Raw genomic sequence first — 21,069 nt, 5'->3', positions numbered from 1 at the left:
AAGCGAACCGGGGGGCTGCTTTCCAAGGGCCTCTTTTTTTCTTTTTTCTTTTTTTTTTTTTTTTTTTCTTAATTTAAAGAGGATGTAGCCAATCATGGCTTGCGCTGTTAAGTTTTAATAAACCTTAATGATTTGCAACAAAATCATAAATTTCCAGCACGGGGGGTTAGGAAGGCAGATCCCCTCCTGCCTGCTGAGCCGGCAGCACCAGGGATGCTGCAGGGAGGCAGCACGTTGGCAGCAGCCCCAAATTCCCCTGAGACAGCACAGCCCACGAGGCTGCCCTGGGGCCCGTTGGAGAGGGGAGAGGCTGGCAGTGAAGCCATTTGTGGGGCTGCCCTGTGCTGTTGCCTTCAACAGGGTTTTTTGGGCATCACCGGCGCAGAGCTCAGCAGCACGCGGTGGAGGCAGTGGAAGGGAAGGAGGAAAAGGGATTCCTCCAGGCTACCTCAGGAGCTGGGACAGGAGGGAGCTGGAAGAGCCACCCAAATGCTGCTGCCCACCCAGCCAACATGCCCCTTGCTCAGCTCTGGGGCCAGGTTTGCTGTCCCCAGGGGACAGGGACAGCCCTTCCCTGCGGGCAGCACCAGCACGGTGGGCACCACCCGGCTGAGCCCCGCACGCAGCTCCGCACGGCGAGGCCAGGCTCTCTGAATGCAAATTTCATTTCTGAGCCACTGGCGCTGTTTCAAGAGCCGGCAGCCTCCGAGCCCTTCTCGGTGTTACATATGTAACAGCCTCATTGAACTTGACATGTCAAATTCAGGCCATTTGTGCAAAATCTCCCTTTAATAATACCGTTTCATTTCGCTCAAATGAGACTTGAATGCATGTAAAATGGAAAAGGATATTTAAGCGCTAACATTAGGCAGATGTCTTGCCAGAGGCCGATTGAATATATGAGATTTTGAAGTGCTTAACACGTTTTCGGTGCTCCCTCTTAGAATATGTCACCTGGCTTTCTTTTTTCTCTCCCTCCTTTCTTCCCCCCCCCCCACCTCTTTAAGCGAAGGGTATAAATTGAAAGAAAACAAAACTACAAACCTCGCTTTTATGGGGTTTAACTCTTGCAAGGCAGGACTGGTGGTGTTCCTCCTCCGAAGAGGAATTACCTCCCAGCTCACCTTGGCGGAGCATGAGCATGGCAGCAGGAGGGATGCTCTGCATGAAGACTATCTGAGCACTACACGTGGGTCTCCTCGATTCACATTCACCTGCTTTACACCTTGTTCGAGCTGGCACGAGCAGCACCCATGGGTGTTCCTGCAGGCAGGTACACGCGTGCCTGCACATACAGGTGTATTTCTGCCCGTGCTCCTGCAGGTTGATACGAGCAGAGCTGGTGAGGCACAGAGGGCACGTTCAGCAGTGCTTTTCTCTGATGGCACTGCTGATATTGCTGCCCTCCGGCACCTCTGCCACCTCAATGCTCGGTGTCTGCTCCAGCTCAAGTGTCACAGAGTGACTGTTCCTCAGAATTAGGGTCAGGACAGTTTTGTTCTTGTTTATAACAGCTGGGTCCTGCACCGCACACAGCTCCTGTGGATGGGGATGCTTAAACCTTACCCACTGCTCCCTGGGAAGAGACTGAATAGGGACGTGGGAGAGGCAGGGTGGAGAAAAACCCTTAGGAAGTCACATTACCAATATTACATTTGCTGAGTCAAGCACTTGAAGGCTGGGAATCATCCCTTTGGATGCACTGGTTTTTAATAACATGATGCTCTGTTCTTGAAAATGCAGTGCTCTTCTTAAAGATATATTTGGCAGAGGTGTTTTATTTCCCTGCGTGACACCTAGCAGATCCCTCCCTGTGTGACCAGCAGCAAAGTTGTGCTTCAGAGCTGGGATCTCCGCTCCCCAAAGAATCATTTTTATCATTACAGCCTGGGAATGGCCCAGAGGGGGGAGCAGGGACAGACCACAGCAGCTCTGTTCCCACTTTTGGGACTGACGGATGGTGTGAGCTCAGGCAGGGCAGCTCAGGAGAGAGTTAGTCTGACTCCTGGAGCCAGCTTTGATCCGTGTGAGAGGGGAAGAGCCAAACACAGGGCTGAGGCAGCTCCAGCTCCTACAGCACCTCCCACTGCATCTCTGCCAAGGCTTAAATCTCGCTTCAGCATCGCTCTGAAGCTTTCTCTCCCTCATTTGCACATCAGCTCTTTTCCTCTTGCCCTTTTTACCCCTCTGTCCCCTGGCAGCCCAGCTGGAAGCACGACGTGCAGCCTCAGAGCCTGGCACTGCACCGAGCTGAGTGGCTCTCCTGGGGGTCAGGGGCAGCTCCAGGCATGGGGGGTAACAAATAACAGGGATGCTGGCAATATAGGAGGAAAAAGTGAAGGCTACAGGACCTTGGGAGATGGCCTGGTCACTCCACCTCCACCCAGGTGATGGTGACTGTCCTTGAAAGGTGTCTCCAGGTGTGTGGAGAGGCATCCTGGATTTCATATCCTCTCATGGTTTGCTTTCTCAGTGTTTGGTGGCCTTTTGGGTTAAAGTCATGCTAATGTCTTAAAGTCATAATTTAAGTCTTAATGTCTTGAAGTTGTGCTAACGTCAGCTAACCACCCAGAGCCCTTGGGCTGATGGACAAGGTGAGGGCACACCAGCTCCATGGTCCCTGTGTGCCCATGTGCTGGGGGCTTTCAGAGTTACTCCTGGCAGGGCACAGCAGGTAGGACCCCCAGCAAGTTATTAAACCTGGCTCTGCCCCTTCTCCTGCTTGGGAAACCTGGTGTTTAAGTACAGCTGCTCCTCAAAGTGCCCGGGGTGAGGGGCTGCTTCATCCCTGGGGGTTGTGCCGAGCCCTGAGCCGCCCCAAAGATCCCTTGGAGAAGCCCTTCCCCGAGTGGGAGCGGGCTGAGCAGGGAGGGAGAGCGGCCAGGCTGCCAGGCCCAGCAGGATAAATAGAGAGCGTAAAACCCAAATTAGCTCTGTTGTCATGTGTCACAGCGGGGTCATGGCTCTCACCTCAGGGCTCCTCGATTTATGCCTGGGGACTTTAACCTGACAGCCAGGTACTTCCCAGGCTTCTCATGCAGCGAGCATTGCAGGTCCCCCAGCCTCTGGGTGAGGGAGGTTGGAGGCATTTGGGGATGAGAGGGGCTTTTGGTCCAGAGCCCCACTAAAACACATGCTGCTTCCCTCCCTTAAATATGCACCAGCCACCTGGGAGCACCCAGAGAGGGCGAGGAGCCCAGACCAACACGAGATGGCAGCCAGGGAAAAGAAGATGTTGACCCTACTCAACATCTCCCTCCCACTCCTCGACTTCTGTCGCTCTTCTTGCTTTTCCCCTCTTCTTTCTTTCCACCTCCTTCTTCTCCTTTCCTCCCCTGCTCCCCCTCTCCGTCCCCCTCCCTCCCTCCCCACCCCCCGGTATCAAGGCGACATCTCCAAGCCAAGTACTTTTAATTTCGCCCGTGGCCCTTGCTGACACGGTGGATATGCACAGCAAGTTAAATTCCCGCCTGATCAATAAAGCAGAAGCAGTGTGTCCGACTGGTCGATATTTTTTTATCTGTCTTCAGCCCAGTCCTGCTGATGACAGCCCCCTGCGCTTCAGCAAAGGCACTCAAGGGCATCGGGCTTTGGCAACACAGCTCTTTTTTTTTATTTAAATTAAAAAAAAAAAAAAAACAGATGCCTACAAAAAAAAAAAAGTTCACGGAGTTTGGCCTTTGCTTAATAACGTTTTATGATTTATCTTAATTTTTAATTGAAAAAAATTTGCGAATTAATTGATTTCTGGGACTTGCCAATTAACATTGTAATTGGGTGCATGATAAATTTCGAGGGAGCATCATTTTTCTCCCTCTCCCCCTTGTCACTGAGAAGGGGAAGCGCGAGGGCAGCCGCTTCCCACCCGTGCACCCCCCTCTTCCTCGCGAGGTGCCGCTGCCCTCCTCCCCCCGTGCTCCTGTATCTTAAAAGAAGGAACAAGAAAGCTAATAAAGTCGTGTTATTAGAGTCTCACCAGAGGTGACCCCTCGAGGCATAAATCCACGCTTGGAGATGGTGGGGACAGGTGCTATTAAGTGCCTGACCGTACTTTGTGCGGCGACGGGACTGGGTGCCTCCGGGCTTGGCCCTGCAGCCGTCATCCCCCAGCAAAACCCATGCTGCTGGGACAGGGACGGTGTTGGGGAGCTGCTGTTTCCCCCTGTGATGGAGCAGGGAAGGTTTTTGCATCCTGCCCTGCCCCGCAGAGCTGCTCAGCATCTGGGAGGATGGATTCAGGATGTGTGGGAAGGGGCAGCGTGGCTCCTACCAGATTTAAATTAACACCAGAGAAACCCACCCGGCAGTGTCAGCATTTGTAGGACATTTGGGTAGGGCACAGGGCCACCTGCAGTGCTGCCACCACCCACCCCACGTGCTGGTGTCACCCAACAAACGCCCTGAGCACCACATAAAGCCTGTGACCTTGGATGGGATTTCACTTTGCCACCCCAAAGCTGTCCCGTCTGTCCCCACTGCACCCAGGTGTGTGTATGGGGTGAAGGATTCCTGCCCAGACCAGAGTCCCCATCTTCTCCCCACCATCTGGGACACCAGGAAGGCTCGGAGGAGCCCAGGTCCACACCTGCTGGTGTCACTGGTGGGGAACCATGGGGGAAAGGAGGAAAATTTACGAGGAGAGGAGTCTGTTTATTATCTAGCCAATGCGGTGCTGCTGATACCGTGGATTTATCCTCTTTCATCCCCCTCTGATTTGTGTCCCTGCCCCTCGCAGTGGCAGATTAATTGCAGACAGAAAGGGCAGAGCGCACCCTGCGGCCCCCCCGTGCGCACAGAGCACAGCCCCGACCCTACATCCCGCTGCAGCCCCTACGGGATGCTGAGCAGCCCCACGACCTGGGGCTGAGGGCATTTCCCATCCATTTGTAGGGCAGGTAAGAAAACTTAGGTATATCTTCACTCAACAGCACCCTAAGGTGCTAGAAGTGCTCCTGGCAGCGCCTGCAGACTGGCAGCGCCCAAAGCCGATGCCCTAACCCCATGGCACGGGTCCACAGGGAAAAGGAGGCAGGCAGGATGGTGCAGAGCTGCATGGGGGGCCAGCACTGGATGGGTACACACAGAGAGCAGGGGTAAGAAATAAATCCTCGGTCGGTTATTTTCCCTTGAGCGACGCATGCCTCTTCTGCGGAGCCTGCTCTGAACCGCCACGTGAGCTGGGAATAATTAAACACTCATTACAGCCGCGGTAGCAAAGAGCCCCCCGGATCAATCTCAAGCATGACCTTTCCCTCCGACTTCCCTCTTGATTTCTCCAGCCACCTCCTTTTCAAAGAGTGACACATTTTTTCCATCCCGCCCTCGCCCCACGCACCCACGCTGCCTTTTCACCACCCAGACCCCGCAGAAACCTGTCGCCCACCCTGAGCAGGGGCACAGGGCACCCTGAAAACGATGGGAGAAAAGCTCAGCAGAGAAAAAAGGAGCTGTGAGCATGAAGGGGACAGGGCAAGCAGGGGCTGGGGTCTCTCGCTCGGGGTGCTTGGTGGTCCTGCTGCATTTCTGCTGCTCTGGGCTGGGCACAGCTGCCCGTGTGCTGGGCACTGGGAGCGTGCAAATATTGACTGGGAGAGCACTTGGGGAGCGCAGATGGGACCAGGGGTGCTGCTGGGCCCCACTCCAGGATCTTTGGTGATTTTTACCATCACTCAGCCCTTTTTGCCATCGGATGCAGGGGGTGTTTAAATCAGTGCTTGGAGCAGGTTAAAAATCCCAACGTGCCTCCCCTGCCAGCACGGATCACGTCCAGCTGCTCCGGGGAGCTGTCACCCACGGCTGGGTGAGGATTTGGCCTTGTGTAGTTAAAAAAAAAAATAATCAAACCCTCATTTCCTTATTTAGGCTTCAAGTGACACTTCCACTTATTTAAACTGGCGTCCACAAAAATCCAATTCCCTCTCTGCCCGGCTGCTGCTTATTCCCTGCCGGCGTTCGCTCCGTGCGGCTCCGCTGCGGCTGCTCCGTCCCGAGGCTGGGCTCCCGAGCCGCTAAAAATAAATTGTGTCCACCGGATTGTTTTTAAAGAAATAAATCAGCAGCTTTCTGGCCACGGCGTGCAGAAAGCTGCTGGCTTTGTGGGATGCCGGGCAGGAGCTGGGCGCGCTCTGGCTGGTGCCGTCACATCCCGGGGGCTGATGAGGTTGTTCTGCAGGGCTGGAAAATAGCAGCAGCAGCGTGGCAATGCAGCAGCACTAAGGGCTGAGCACAAACACGTGTTAACTGCCCAGGCTCGAGGAATTTGTTCTCGTGCTGGTGTTATTAATTACGTGGGGAGGTGCTGAGCGCAGCCCGTCCCTGAAGGATGCTCCTCCTAACCCTGAATGGGGGCTCTGTGGGATTAAATCCCACTTGACCATGCCTGGGGAGCTCAGGTGGCTGTGTGGAGCCTCCAGGCTTCTTCTGGCGCTGACACTGTAATTTTAGGCAAGTGCTGCCACTGCTCTGTGCCCAGGTGTCCCCTCGGAGCACCCTCAGTCTCCTTTTGTTGCTACAACATTCCTGGCTTGCAAGAGCTCCAAGAAAAAGGACAAGCACTGCCCTGCTCGTGATAAAGCACAACTGCATGATCTAACCTCCAGCTCGCACCCTGGGCTCTCAGGATGGGAAGCAGCAGCTTCCATCCATGGGGATGGGAAGGGCACCACTCCCTGCATGTGACTCTTTTTTTTCCCTAGCAAGCACACCCCAAAAGGCAGGAGCCATAAAAAATAAATAAATCTGGAGCCCTCCGGCGAGGGGGGCCATTGGGTGCCACTCCATGCCAGCAGCACCAGGGCAGGGACCTCGTGTTGTCCCCAGCAGTGGCACCAAACATCCACATGTGCAGGGATGCCGCAGCCCCCGTGGTTCCCATCTGGAAACGCAAAGCCTTTGGGGGACAGAGCGAGGCTGCCCAAACTGCTGGGTCTCTCCAGGACCTTTCCTTTCTTATGTGGTAGTTTGGGGGGGATTGCCTAAAAGGCAAAGAAGTTGTTTTGCTGTAATGAACTAGATAAACAATTCCCCAAATAGATTAAAACTAACTGTAACTTATAAAAGCGGGTAGTAATTATATTTTATTAGCTAGCAAAACACCATTTTTTTATTTCGTAGGATAATTCTGTGTAAATCACCTTAATTAGAAGTGTCAGACGAGCCTGTGAATATCGTACTTAGTAACTAATTTCCTATGTACAGGTTATAATTTAAAACACATGGATCACTCTCCGAGTGGAAATATGCTAGCCATGAAATAATGTGGGGAGTGTTGGGGTTATTACTATGTAAATGTGTAATCATTTCAGACCACTGCAGCCTGGCTGGGTGATTAAAGAGAATCCCAAGGTCTCCAAAGATTGTGCTCTCTGCAAGGGCCTTGAGCAAAAAACTTTAAAAGGCACCGAAAAGTGTTTGAACTTTAAAGGTCTTGATTTCCCTTTTACCATTTTTAATTTGTCGGTGGTGTTTATGGACAGGAAGGCTTCTCTTTGCTGACAGCCCCTCCGTTCCCAGCCCCTTCCCGGAATCCTTAGGAGGCAGGGAGGGTGGCATGGGTAGCACGGGGTCATTTAATGGGATGGAGGAGAGCAGCCAGGCAGAGCCAGGGCTATTTCAGGGGCAGTCAGGATGGGATGTGTTGGAGGAAGGCTCAGGAACCTCAAAGAGAGGGATCTGGGCAATAACCTGCTCTGACCACCCTTACATCACGGGGCCGGAGCTTGTGCCCATCCCGGGAAATAAATAAAAATGAACAACTGCTGTAGAACAGGGCTGAACTACAAGGGAGTAGCTGACAGCGATCCTCCAAATGGAGAACAATATAAACTCTGCCAAGTTATTTAAATCAAGCCCTTCCCTCTTGGTGCCGGTGGTAACCTTTCAGAGGAACTCTAATCCTGGGAACTCCAGTTTCCTGGTGCTACAGCCATTTCTGGGAGGAATTAATGAGATTCTTCCTCTTGCCCTCTAAAAGGAATAATTTTAAACACCCTTAACAAGAAAAGGGAGGAAACGAGTTGTTTTTTTTAACCCAGTGTTTGGATTATAAAAGAAAAAAAGCGTTGTTTCACACTTTGGGCAATTCAGAACGTCAAGGTATTGCGGGAGGTGCACAAATCCCCAGCTGCTCGTGGCAGGGAGCCAGGTGGGAGGTGGTGGCAGGGCTGGGGGACCAGGGAGGTGGCAGAGCAGTGGGATGGGGCGCGATGACATCCTGCACCCCCACCAGCATCCAGCAGCGCATCCCTCACTCTGTGGGCTGCAGCCAGTGAAGATGGTGGCTGTGATGTCCCCAAAATGCTCTGCACGTGTCCGCATCGAGCAGCACACCCTGGGAACACCTGGGAACACCGTCTGTTTGCTGCAGATTCATGTTAAAGTGCCTCGTTGACCTCGGGGGCAGGAGCAGTGCTCCGGCATTTGGGGTGACCCAGCGGTGACAGATAAGCACGAGCATCCCCCCGTTTTGGGGCAAGGGCGAGGACGGTGGCACTGGGGAAGGAGGGGGCCATAGCCCCGGGAGAAAACACCTTCCTCCATCCCTTCTCATTTCATAACACCCAGCCATCTGCCAAATCAAGGCAGATTAAAGCCAGCCAAATTCAATTTCTCCCCGCTGCCACTGCAGCTCGGCATCTGGGGCTAAAGTGTCCCCGACAAAGCGAACATGACAGGCACATTGCTTTTTTGTCACATCTAGTACCATGTTGATCTTCTAAAAGTCTCATAAAAATTTATTGATGTCTCCCATATTGCTGTGATTGAGAAGAAAGGAGCGTGTGTGTGCGGCGCGCGCGCACGCGGGGAGGGGGGGGGGCGCGTGTGTGTATTAATGCTCCTGAAGTAGATCTGATTTGATATGTCTTGTTCTATTGTCAGCATCTGTTTAGCGAGGCTTTTTAATACTTTCTGGCTGCCGATCACTCATCCTTAGCCTGGGATGCGGGCTTGCATACAAATTTTGTTATTAAACACAATTCCATCCTCTCCCCCCCCCTCCAGCCCCCGCAGCCCCCCCGCCACCCACCCATCCATCACCTCCCCGGGGCTATGGGCAGCCAGCCGCCCCGCCAGCCCGCGCCTGCGAGCTCCGGCACTGGGGCTGGCAGCATATTTCAAGAGCCTTTTTGCCTGCTGCAGGTGCTTTGCATTGACAAATCGAATCACGGGGAAATAATTTATTTCCTAATGCTGTTTGCAGCATGTTAGCAGGAGAATTTACATGAGAGAGATTACTTTAATAACCAAAAAATTACAGTGCAGGCCTCCCCGCCATGTCGGCTTTGATACGTAATTGTTTCAAGTTTAACCTGTCTGGAGGGGGGAAGGTGTTATTAAATCTATAGCATCTCCCGCTGGTGAGGGCAGGCAAGGAGGAGCACCGTGACGGGGACCTCCTTCACTGCTAAACAGGGAGCAAGCTGAATTAACAAATCACTCCAGCCTCCGGCAGCGGCTGGAGCAGCGGGGATCTTCTTTCCCTTGCTCTTTACGCTGATTTAATCTCCCTCTGTTTCCCTTCCTCCTGTTTTATCACGCCTGACCCCATGCTGGGCTCACCACCCCACATTCCTCTTGCTGTGGGTTTCTTCCCGTTGCCCCCACAGGCTCGCTCCCTGCTTTTCCCCAGGGTGGGAGAGGAGCTGTGCAAATCCCGGGGACAGGGATGGATCCTGCATCATGCCAGCAACAGCACCTGGGTTTGGGTGGCTCCATTCTTGGACTCTGTTCCTTGGAGCATTTTTTCCTGCAGGCTGGGCTGGCACTGCCCTCCGTTCTGTGCCCTCCTCGGCCAGGATAAAGAGTCCCCCGTTGCTCCAGGGATGGGGAGCTCTGTGCTCTGCTGTTTGAGCTCCCCACACTGCCCACCACGGTGGTTTCGTGGCTCTGACCCCCTTCTCTTCTCTTCTCTCTTGGCAGTAAGAACTCCATCCTGAAGGATGCCATGGCAGCGGGCACCCCCAAGGTAAGTGAGCACAGCTCGGCACGCTTTACCCTGGAGGGATGTTCCCTACTCCCCATCACCTTCCCAGCCTGCTCCCTGCCCCGCCACTCACTGTTCCCCAGGGAAATGACCGTCCTGGGCTGTCCCCAGCAGTGCCACGCCCTGGGGCCAGGCAGCAAAGGGGATGTTGTCCCCATACCCCCACTGTGCTGGAGCGGCTGGGTCCCTGTGCAGCTCGGGGACAGTGAAGCTGAAGGACCCAGCGGGCTCCAAGACTCCAGATTGTGTCTAATGACAGCTAATGAGAGCTGATCACACGCACACTGAGCTCAGGCTGTGAAATCATGCACGGAAACTGCGGAGCCAGAGCCATATGCCAGTTCTGGAAGAGGGGAATGAGGCTGCCTCGGGGGGACCAAAGCACACCTGAGGAGGAGCCCAAATCACTGAAAAACCCCTCCTCAGCTGGATCCCCATCCCCTCAGTACCCACCTCCCATCCCCTTGGCTCAGAAAGTCCTGAACAAAATGCACCAAGCATCATGGCATTGCTGCAAAGGGCATAGTTCACTAATTAGCTGCCCTTAATATGACGCTGCCACGGGAAGGACCAGAGTTTGGGCAGGCACATGGGTGGCCAGGAGCATGGCTGGGCACTCGTAGTCCCCTTGCACAGCCACCAAAAAACATGCTGTTTGGCCCAGGCTCTGTTTTGTTTGTGGTGCCAGCAGCCTGGGGAGGGCACATGCACCCTGACACAGCCACCCAGGGAGCTTTACTGCTGGGAACTTCAGCTTTTGATCACTTTTTTTTTTTTTTTTTTTTTTTCTGGATATTTTGGGTAATATTTTGAACCACTTGGAATGCAACATCAGAACCCGGGGTAGAAATTGCAGCTCCAGGCTTTCCCCGTGAGGGCCAGTGCCTCGGCAAGCACATAAACTCCCTGCCTGCCCCCCCCGGGCCAGCAGGCAGAGATAGCTCCCGGGTAAACCCGTCCATTTCCCAAACCTGTGAGGGAAAATAAAGACCCACAGGGCCTGTGGTTGCCTTCGGGTGTCCCAAAGGAGCTGGAAAGGGCACCTGCGAAATAACGCCTGAGCGGGAGAGGGACGGGTGGGAAGACGGATGAGCTGTTTGGAGGGACACGCAGCAAGTGACTGACAGACAGCAGATAAAGCACAAGGTCCATCTCTCGGCAGGGACGGGCTTTTGAAGTTTCCATTGACAAAGAATCCCATTTGCCTTGAGCGAGGGGATTAAACTGGGACTGGAGAGTCGTTCTATGTAAAGGAGATCAATCGTCCCCTGTCACCACATGGATCTTTTCCCTTTGCCCGTCACGTCTGGGCCTAAGAACATTAACTTCAAGAAGCCACGAGAGCAGGGAGGGAGAGGGTGAAATCAGGAAATCTTTCATTCCCTTCTCAGAGAGCTTGAAAGCCTCTCAGCCCAGGAGGATTCATTATTTCTAGGTGGCTTTTGCTGGGAGACAAGGCCTGTGTGGCACGGGCAGGCCGGGAGCTTCCCCGCCGGGTGGGCTTGGTATTAAAGCCCCCTTTGTAACCACACGGGGCTCGGGAGGAGGAGGTGGCAGCCAGGGCCGCTGCTTTCCTCTGTGCCCACTGAAATTCAGCAATGTTAAGATGTGAAGACCCTCTGGGAAAGTCCATTTCTTCCCCACATTTACCCCTGCGGATGCCTCTCCTGGCAGCAGGAGCCCAGGCGTAAGCGCGGTCCTCGCTCCCTGCTCTCCTGCCCCTCAAGAGCTGTCAGTCACCAGGCTGGGTCAATTTTCATGGCAATATGTCAAAGAAAATCCAATCACTCAACAGGGGATGCAATGAACGCAGGATTATTGTATCAGGTTCTTCTATTATCGGGGCTGACCGAGGCCGTGACGGCCAAGCGAGGCCTGTAAACTGGGGGCTGCGGCCATCACATCTGCCTGGGTCCGGGCTCATTGGAGAGGCGAGGAGGGTGGCACAGAGGTGGTGCTCAGCACCACGGTGCTCAGCATCCTCGGGGCTTCCTTCTGGAGCTTCACGCCCATGGGAAGGGATGGAGGCTGTCCTTGCTCTTGCTGAACTTGACACGACGGCTCCACCGTGCCATTCTCCAGCGTGAGCTGGTCATTGCTGGAAAATCCTTCATGCCATTCTGGGTCCCTGTGGGGAATTCTGACACCAGAGTCACTTGGGAGGGCACTTTCTGAAGACGTGTCCCAGCCAGCCATGCCCCAGACCTCCCTGAGCCCAGAGTATGTCCTCCTAGCTACCTAAGGGTGTTTTTTTCCACTGTCAGGCTGTGGAAGTGAAGCTCCCCAGTGCTCGCTGTGGGTTCGTCATTCCTCCTCCACTTCTCCTGCACATTCCCTTTCCCACCAATGGCCCAGCTGCCAGAAAATATTGGAGCAAGGGGCCAGGGCCAAGCCCCCTCCCTTACACCCAGTGGATGCCAGCGGTCGCTTTGCTGAGGTTTGCACCTTGGGTGCCCCCAGACCTCCACCATGCCGCAGCCCCGCGATCCCCCACCCGCCCCGCGGTTTTACAGCCTCGCAGAGCAGTTTGAGAGAGAATTACAGCACCTAGAGGGAAATTTGACCACTAAAGCCCTCCAAGGAAAAAGAGCTTTGAAGCAAGCAAGATTTGGAGCCTGAAACCTTGATGGAATGGCTGTGCTAAGCCCTTGCCAGCCGCCTGGCTCGAGATGAAATTTCCAGCGCGATCATTCAACTTCTGCGTATCATGTCTGGTGCTAGGAGCAGGGGCTGGTGGCAGGGCCCCAGGGTTTTGACTCCTTCTCTTGTGTCAGGGACTCACTGGGGGGGGCTTGGGGATGTCACACTCCTCCCTCTAACTCTGATTTATGAGAAAAGATTAAAAAGCCAAATATGAACACTGGGGCAAGGCTACAGCCGAGCTGGGGACACAAGAACAGCCCACAGATATGCGAAGGAGGGGAAATTACCTCGGATGCGTGTCGGCTGCCAGCTCGGGCTGATGAATACCAGAGCCACTCCAACAAAAATCTCCGCCAGATTTTATTCCATAAAGCAAATTACCCCATGAACAAAGCCCCTCGCTCCCCTTGGGCCAAACAGCTGTGCCCTCCCCTTGGTCCGAGGGATGCTGCGTCCAGCAGGAGGAGCACACAGGGATGTGGTGTGGGGTTTCTGTCCCAGATCCACCAGGACAAGGGCTCCATCCTCTCCATCCTGATGCCTCCACGGGCAGATCGGCTGGAGGGGGCTCTCTTCCCCTCCATGCCTTGCCTCAGGGGGCTCAGAGCTCGACTGCAGTCCCAGGTGCAAGTGTAGCATGCACGGAAATAAATCAGCAGCCCACTGCTGACACCGTTATTTCTGCTCACTATTCACACCCTTCCTACGTTTAAGCTTTTCATCCCCGGCTCCATCCCACCTTTATCTCTGCCAGCTAAAAGCCACTGGACAATTTTGCCTCTCGCTTTCCCAGGAGCAAATGCAGACCCTCCGAAAGCTTCTAGGAAAGTCAGCTCTAATAGTGGCATCTTTTTGTCAGGGATCCTCCAGCAGCAGCGTAACAAATGGCTAGCAGAGAGAAGGGGGAAAATCGCAGCCAGGCCTGGTATCACTCATTGCTTTCGGGTTACAGTTCCCAAGTGATAACAGCTATTAGCAACACTTTGACGGCTTCCCTACCGTGGAGGGGAGGGCAGGAGACAGAAAACATGTCAAGCCATCACCTCCATGTTAAGTGATAAGTACCTATTTAGGCGGCAGAGTTAAAGCTGAATGCATCAAGCAGGGAACACTTTGTGCCAAAAAAAAAAAAAAAAAAAAAAAAAAAAAAAAAAAGAAAGGACCATATAGATACATAAAAAGCAGAGTTGGGATATTTGTTCTGCTGACAGCAGCTGTGATGGATCGTTTAAGAAAAATAGACTCCCTGTGTTTTTCCAGGGCTATCAGAAAGCTGGAGTCCAGCACTTTAACACTCTCAAATGACCGGCCTTGAGAGGAAGCGGGATGTCAGCAGTGCCAATGCTGCCCCAGCGAGCTGCTGGGTTTGGGGCTGGTGGTTTCCATCCATCCCTCGCTCCAGCAGCTGCATCCAGAAACATGTCCCCTCCTCGTGCAGCTCCAACCCCACGCTGCAAGGGGAGCGATGGAGGTAACGCTGTGCACGTCTGGCTCATGCCAAACCTGCCGAGCACCCAAACGGGGAGGATGGAAATGCCGAGCGGGGCCGTGGCTGCCCAGCACGGCAGGAGGGGCAGGAGGAAGGAGCGAGCACACAGCTCGGACAAGATTGATGGCCTCGTTGCCATTAAGAAAAAAATTAGCCGGTGGCGGCTATCATATTAAAGGGTGAAGAAGCCGTGAATTATTTTCTTAAAGATCTTATCACTTACAATGATAATTTTACCTTCCAAAAGGCCACTTTTAATGAGGCAAGCCAGGCAAAAAGTCATGATTTAATGCCAGATTTTTTTTTCCAAACACATTTTACTGCTTTTTTGTCCATGTTTAAAAAGCGCCGGTGACCTTTTTTTATTTAGCTTGCCCCAGGTGTAATGCTCAGGCTGATCCTCTCAGGGTTTATAACCTCCGCGGAGAGTGCCTTTACCCAATGGAGAGATGATTTAAAGGGGAGGGAGAAATATGAGGCTGCACGGTGGCTCACACGAGTGTATTTGACACTGGGAGCTGTGGTTTGCCAGGGGAGGGGACACCAGGGAGAGGAGGATGCTCTCACCCCGGTAGCTCAAACGCTTCCCAAACAGGTACCCAAGGCAGTGAGCGTGGCAGATTTCTGCATGCCAGGCCTCACTTTTGAGGTGGAAAGACAGGATTTGGGCCCAGCAGCTTAGGGGTGCATGAGGGCTGGGAGGGCAGGTGCAATGCTGCCCTTTTCTCCTGCAGATGCTGGCGATGAGATGGAGCACCTAGCCCCTGGGAAACAGCCCCAATATGACGATTTGGGGAAAAAGAGGCCAAAATCGGGAAGGCGGACAGCCTGGCCCGATGCAGTAATGGAAGTCACCCTGCTCTCCAGCGCCTTTCCCAATCCCTCAGCCCCTGAGCCTGCTTCCCCGCATGCCCTGTGGCCATCCCACCGGCATGGACTGCAAGGCAAAGTGTGCCACGTCTCAGGGAAATGAGAAAAACAAATGAAGTCGAGTTTCCTAACAGCAGAGGGGAAGTGTGACTTGGCATCTCTAACGCCGTGCTTAACATGCCGGCAAGGTATTTAAAATTGAAGTGCTTGCACACAATTTAAAAATAGACAGTTTATTAATCTAAACTGCAAGTGTATGTAGAAGAGGCCTCGAGATTGACATCTTTGGGATTAGTTTAGCCCTGCGTTTTTCCAGAGGTCATCGCCATGGTGCTCAGGAGGTTTGTGGAATAAATGGGGCCGGCGTTCTTCCCGGGACCACACGCTAAAAACTAATACATAACGTTTAATTTACTGTCTCCATAGCTAGCCCAACCATTTTTCACATAATAATATTGGATTAGAGCTACCAGAGGCTGAGGGGGGAGCTGGAGGCGGGGAGGGTTTGTCTGTCTGTCGACGGGGAATGGGGAGATGGGTATTTTTTCCCCTTTTCTAGAATACATTGGAAAACAGAATGCATTTAACCCTCCCAGCTCCCAAGTGCTCCGCTTATTAGGGGAGAAGGGGCATTAACACTGCTGCCATCAGGATGTTGTTCCGAGTCCCACTTGAAGGCTTTGAGTCCCTCCAATTTATGGGACATGTGCAATCTGCCTTCAAAAATGATCTTCGTTCTCCTCTTAGAAAATAAAAACTGCTATATTATAGCAGGAGCTGGGGTCTGCATTCTGCAGAAGTTCTCCTGGTAGCTCCTCACAGCTGATTAGCTGATAACTGAGCACCCCAGCGGGGCAATTCCCCCGTGACCCCTCTCACCCAGCACCCCAAATCCTGCTCCCCGCCTGCACCCCTCGCCACTTTGCTTCCCTCGCCAGGCAGGCTGTCGGAGCCCGGGGATTACATCCTGCTGACTGAACGGATTTGTATGCTGAGTCATTCTTCCCCTTGCTCGTATCTTTCCAAAAAATGCACATTTTTTCACGTTTCATTTCAGCCCAGAGGCAAATGTTTCTGGAATGCTTGCCTTTCTCCAAGGTATTATGCTTTTTAATAATGTTGTCACCACACTTGACCTGTCCAATTCAGATGATATCTACACTTCCCTTTGCAAACATACACATCTCCGAGCAGTCATTTATTGTTGGATCTTGCCAGCTGATTCTCGGAAACAAACATCTGGAGAGCTGTGCTTACAGTGTATATTTTTTACAACGCAGCGTGCCATATTTAACCTAGTTTAGCTAATTTATATTTTAAATTAGAATTTTAAATTGGATTTCCCCTTCAAATTCTTCTAATAATAAACTTCGCTTACAACTCAGCATACATTTTTTTAAATGCTGTCAAACTCCTGCAGGAATTTTCCCGCTCGGGTTCATTGCCTGTAGAATTTAGACTTACCCACTATTGACTTGAAGTTTATCAGTGATTTCTTAGGTCTCAAACACCACTGATCTTTTTAACCTTCTAAAAGGCCCTTTTTTTCTGTGCCGCTTATTAAAATAAATAGCATCATTACAGAATGAAGAGGTGGTTGTGCTGCTGAGAGCTTTAGCGTGGTGTACAAGGCTAGGGAGAGATGTAGTGGAACTTGCAGTGGTAGATGAGTATGTGCTGATGTTGCTCCATGCCAGCACACCCCCGTGTCGCTGTATGGTTTTTGTAGATTTCTGGGGTGTTTTATTCATCAGGGGACTCTCCTGGACCCCCTGTGGCATCTGCAGGGCAGAGTGTGTGCAGTGCTCTGACATTGTACAACCAGAGATAAATTAACGGGCACCTGGGAAGCCTCGTGTGCAAGATGCTCGCCCAGCACAGGAGGGGCACACACAGAGCAGCGTTTGCTGCCGTGGCTGTTTCATTGCCTCCCCCAGCCCATGAGTGCTGGGCAGCCTTTACGGCCCAGGGATGCGTGCTCATGCTTCCCCTGTAAATAGTTCATCCGTCAGACGGGGTAGGGGAGGGCTGATAGGAGAGAAAGCAAATTTAAGATGGTTCTCACCAGCTGAATCACTTTAAATCGCATGTCCCTTGGGCTCTGGGCTGGTGTCTGCTTCTAAAACTGGCAGCGCATGCTGAAAGCAGCATCAGCCTGACCTCCCTTCCCCAGCCAGCAAACCTGTTGGCCTCTGCCCGGCACGGATTGCGGGGTGCTCCCGCTGCCCCTCCTCGCACATCGCTTTGAGCAGATGTGTTTGCACTGGGCTGGAGCAGGCAGCAGCCCCTGCAGCCCATCCCGTCACAGGGCAGGTGATAAAATCCCTTCAAGGTGAAGTGTGAAGCCACTTCACACCCCCACATTGCAGCAGTCTGTCCCCACGCCGGGCAGACGCGCTCCCCATGTCTTTGAGAGCAGCTTAGCACGGGGCAGAGAGCCCGGCCATGCTCACAGCATGAATTTCTCCTTTCTCTCGCAGTCAATTTTGTTGTCGGCCTCAATCAAGCGGGAAGGAGACTCCCCGACAGCATCGCCCCACTCCTCGGATGACATCCATCACTCGGACAGATACCAGGTAAGCAGGCAGACACCAGCACTGCTCTCGCCATAGCCGGGGAGCCAGCTCGCTCCAGCACCCGCAGCTCTCCAGGAGCTCCCCAGCTCTGTACCAGTGCCCACCTGCCTGCAGACTGGGGACACAATCACTTTGTCCTCACATGGCCACAAAGGCAGATTTTTGCCTGCAGGGTCCTCCCAGCTCTGGCTTTGAAGCACAGCTGTGCAGAACTGCTTGAAATCGTTGTAAAGGTTTCTGTTGCATTATATTCGTCACCCCTGCCGTTGCTATGGCTGTGTTTGTCATTACTTACCCCATGCCACCGTGAAACTTCCAGAGAAGTGATTTTTTTTTTTTTTGTAGAAGAGTGAATGATGTCAGCCTGCAGCAGGCCAAAATTCTCCATTTGGCTGGTGTGCCCCTGCCCAGCAAACTGGCTCGTGACTCCCACCCAAATTTTGGACCATCCACGGCCATGCCAGCGCGTTTTGTAACCCTGCAAGAAATCATGCTCTGCCCAGAGAAGTAGCAGGTCTTGACTTGTTGCGACACACTGAGTAAAAGTTTGGGGAGATGGAACAGCAAAGGATGAGGAAGGCAGCAGCCAAAGTACAGCTCTGCTTGTAGGAAGTCTGTGTTTTGGGGGCAGGCTGGCAACCTGGACTCCAGTTTGAGACAGCTCCAAACAGTCTGGCTGCAAGCCTGCGCTCAGCCACTGGCTTCAAAACTCCAAAAGGCAGCAGATAAAATAGCTGTAGCCTTCAGCACAGACCCAAGCATTCCTCTGCCTGCCATGAGGACAGGCTGGGTGGGCCATAGCTGTACCAGCCTGGCATAAAACCATGACCCTATATGCTGTCCTATCCCTATATCCTCTCCTATATCCATAGCCCTATGTCCTTGGCAGTGACTCCCTGTGCCCAAGGTCAGGGGATCCAATATAGGCCACTTCACGTGTGCCAGGTCTGCAGGAGAGGCTGATGGCCACTGTTTGGGGTCCAGCCCAGCAGCCCCAGCTAACACACCTGTTCCTGGAGACAGGCCCTATTAGTAGCAGAAAAATGCCTTTGTTGCCCGTTATCCTGCCCTCTGCCCTGTTATTAGTGGTATTATCAAACAAGGGCCAAATCTTCCGGGTTTTGCTACATATTCCAACGTAGCTGTGGGTTCTAATTTGGTGTCACATCACGGTTGCTTTGCCCTTGTATGAATGATGAGACCTGGTGCAAAGTAAGAGAAGCAAAACCCACAGAAGATACAGAAACGCCTCGTTCAGGTAATTCATCTCTCTTTCCCGCCTACTTAATAAGTAGGCTAATAAATAAATTATGCTCCTTCCAAGAGGGTGTGGAAAAGACTTTTGCAACGGCCCCCTTTGTTCGAGAACACCCCTCCCTTCCCGTTCCTCCAGATTTCAGTCTCGGTGAAATTGGCGGTCCCTTGCAGTCCTCTGTTCCTATAAATTTTTATTATGTCATACTTGAGGACAAATATGCTCAGCAGAAGCCCCCTCTCTGTGCTGAGCCTAGCTGGTCTCTAATGTGTTTTAAGTTTGTGAGCGTATTTTATGGAGGGTTGCAGCCCTTAATGCAAATGCGTAATGGGAGCTGTAAGCCCGCACTGCAGGGAGAAAAGACCTCTGGGGCCTGATTTTCATTTACGCTTACGCTGGCTGCTTTATGCCGCTCTGGCAGCGTAAAGGGACCTCGGAGTGGGTGCCAGGGTTGTGTAAAGCCTCTGCGTATCCTTAATAAAGCCACACCATCCATGAGAATTCAGTCTTCCTGGCTTACCGAGTGAAATGCTCAGGAACCAGAGCTGAAGGCTCTCGGTGACTTTAAAGGCTGCAAAATTTAGCTTTCCATATGCAGCGGTGTGCTGGGACTATGCCTGTCCCTTGTGCTTTGTGTGATCTAATGGCAAATATGCACTGTATTAGTAACACGCTAGGGTGGGAGTTATTGGCGTACAGCTTCTCTGAACTCCTGTGACTCGTTTTCCTTAGTCCTCCTGCTTATTTACCATGGGGATATTTAGGGAAGAAAGAGATTTGTGAAAGCGAGTGCTGCAGGAACACCGGCTTGCACAGCGCTCGGGCTGTCTGCATTGCTTAATTAATTAATTAACTAATTAATTACATTAATTAACTAATTAATTGAAACCAGCGACGAGCAGCGTGAGGGGACGCTGCTGGGGGACACAGGGCCAGTCACGGCGGCAGGGAAGGCCCCGGCCTGGCTGAGGCACCCCGAGGCCCTGGGGCTGCCTGGCCCTGAGGGAGAAGGCGCAGGGCAGCAGCTGATTGGCCGGCACCACTGGGTTCCAGTGGATCCCAAGGCCCTGATTGGCTGCCGCCGTCGGGCCTGAAGCGCTCCCTCTTCCTATTGGCCAAAGCGCAAGGCCTGCAGCCTCTCCTAGTCCTCCATTGGCTGCGTGGCCCTGCAGGCCGATTACCCCCGCCCTCTGATTGGCCAACCCCTCCCGCCGCAGGGCGCTGATTGGCCGGGAGGCTGCGAGGAGGGGCTTTGACGGGAGGGGGGGGGGCCGTGCTGCCGCCTGCCGGTTGCCATGGGAACTCCCTCCTCCGCCGCCTGACCTTTCACCCCCCCCAGCTCGGCGGCGGGTCACATGACCGGGGCCAACATGGCGGCGGCCGCCGGGGGCTGAGCGGCGGCTCCTGCCGGGCCGGGCCGGGCCGCGCCGCATCCGCCCGCATCCCGGGCCGCGGGGGGGGGGGCCGCCGCTCCTCCGCCTCGCCGCCAGCCCGCGGCTATGCAGAGCGGCACCAGGGGGCCCGGCGCAGGCGGCCGGGAAGAGGTGGGGGCGTGTGGGAGGCGGGAGAAGGCCCCGGGGGGGGTTTGGAGGGGGTTGGGGGGGCGTTGTGGGGGGGGGGGGGGCGGCCGGGCCTGGGCCTCGTTGACCGAGGGGGGGGGGGTGCTGATGGTTCTCCGCTCTTGTGTCCCCTCTGCAGACCTTCCTGCGGGTGCGAGCCAACCGGCAGACGCGGCTGAACGGTGAGTGCGGCGCCACGGCTCTCCTCCAGCCCCGCCGGGCCCCAAAATCCCCTCCCCGAGGGGTCCGGATCCCCCCCCCCCCCCAACATCCCGGCCTGGCCGCCTCCGCTGTGGCAGCCCCCGGGCTGGGATCGCTGCACGCCGGGCCCCCGACACGAGCCGAGCCGTGCGCAGGGCCTGGGCCCGCTGCTGTGAGGCCCCGCGGCCGCTGCTGGGTTTTCGCGGCTCGCCCGGCCGCACCGAGGTCTCGCAGTGAACTTTTAAAGCAGCGGTCGCCCAGTCTCTGAGCGGGCTTGCGTCTGACGTCACGGTTGTTGTGATTTTTTTTTTTTTCCTTTCAGACCCGCAGATGCTGGCGCGTTGCTTTTAATCCCGTGTTTCTGGGTGTTGATAACGACAAGAGGGCAAATGTGCTTAGTGAGAAGTCCTTTAGTGTTCAAAAACTAAACCAGAGCTCGTTTTCTTTCAGAGAGATCCATCCCTATCTTTTCTTTACTTAAGTTTCAACTTCTT

The 21,069-nt window shown here is 53.7% G+C and overlaps 1 protein-coding gene across 7 annotated transcripts in view; it reads left to right on the top strand.

The window, feature by feature from the left end:
• The window catches only part of RNF220 (ring finger protein 220), a 186,339-nt gene that overhangs the window by 113,649 nt on the left and 51,621 nt on the right, over nucleotides 1–21,069 (top strand). For 6 of the 7 annotated variants that reach the window (XM_084291013.1, XM_084291016.1, XM_084291015.1 and 3 more), the window contains 3 exons: nucleotides 9,919–9,964; nucleotides 17,465–17,560; nucleotides 20,514–20,556. In XM_084291013.1, the coding sequence (XP_084147139.1) occupies nucleotides 9,919–9,964; nucleotides 17,465–17,560; nucleotides 20,514–20,556 (185 nt within the window). Of the gene's footprint in view, nucleotides 1–9,918; nucleotides 9,965–17,464; nucleotides 17,561–20,179; nucleotides 20,360–20,513; nucleotides 20,557–21,069 lie in introns of those variants that run through there. The other variant, XM_084291017.1, reaches the window with a different exon arrangement.

This window comes from Netta rufina (assembly GCF_964035555.1).
Source record: "Netta rufina genome assembly, chromosome: 8".
Classification (NCBI taxonomy): domain Eukaryota; kingdom Metazoa; phylum Chordata; class Aves; order Anseriformes; family Anatidae; genus Netta; species Netta rufina.
This window is presented reverse-complemented; position numbering and strand designations above follow the sequence as displayed.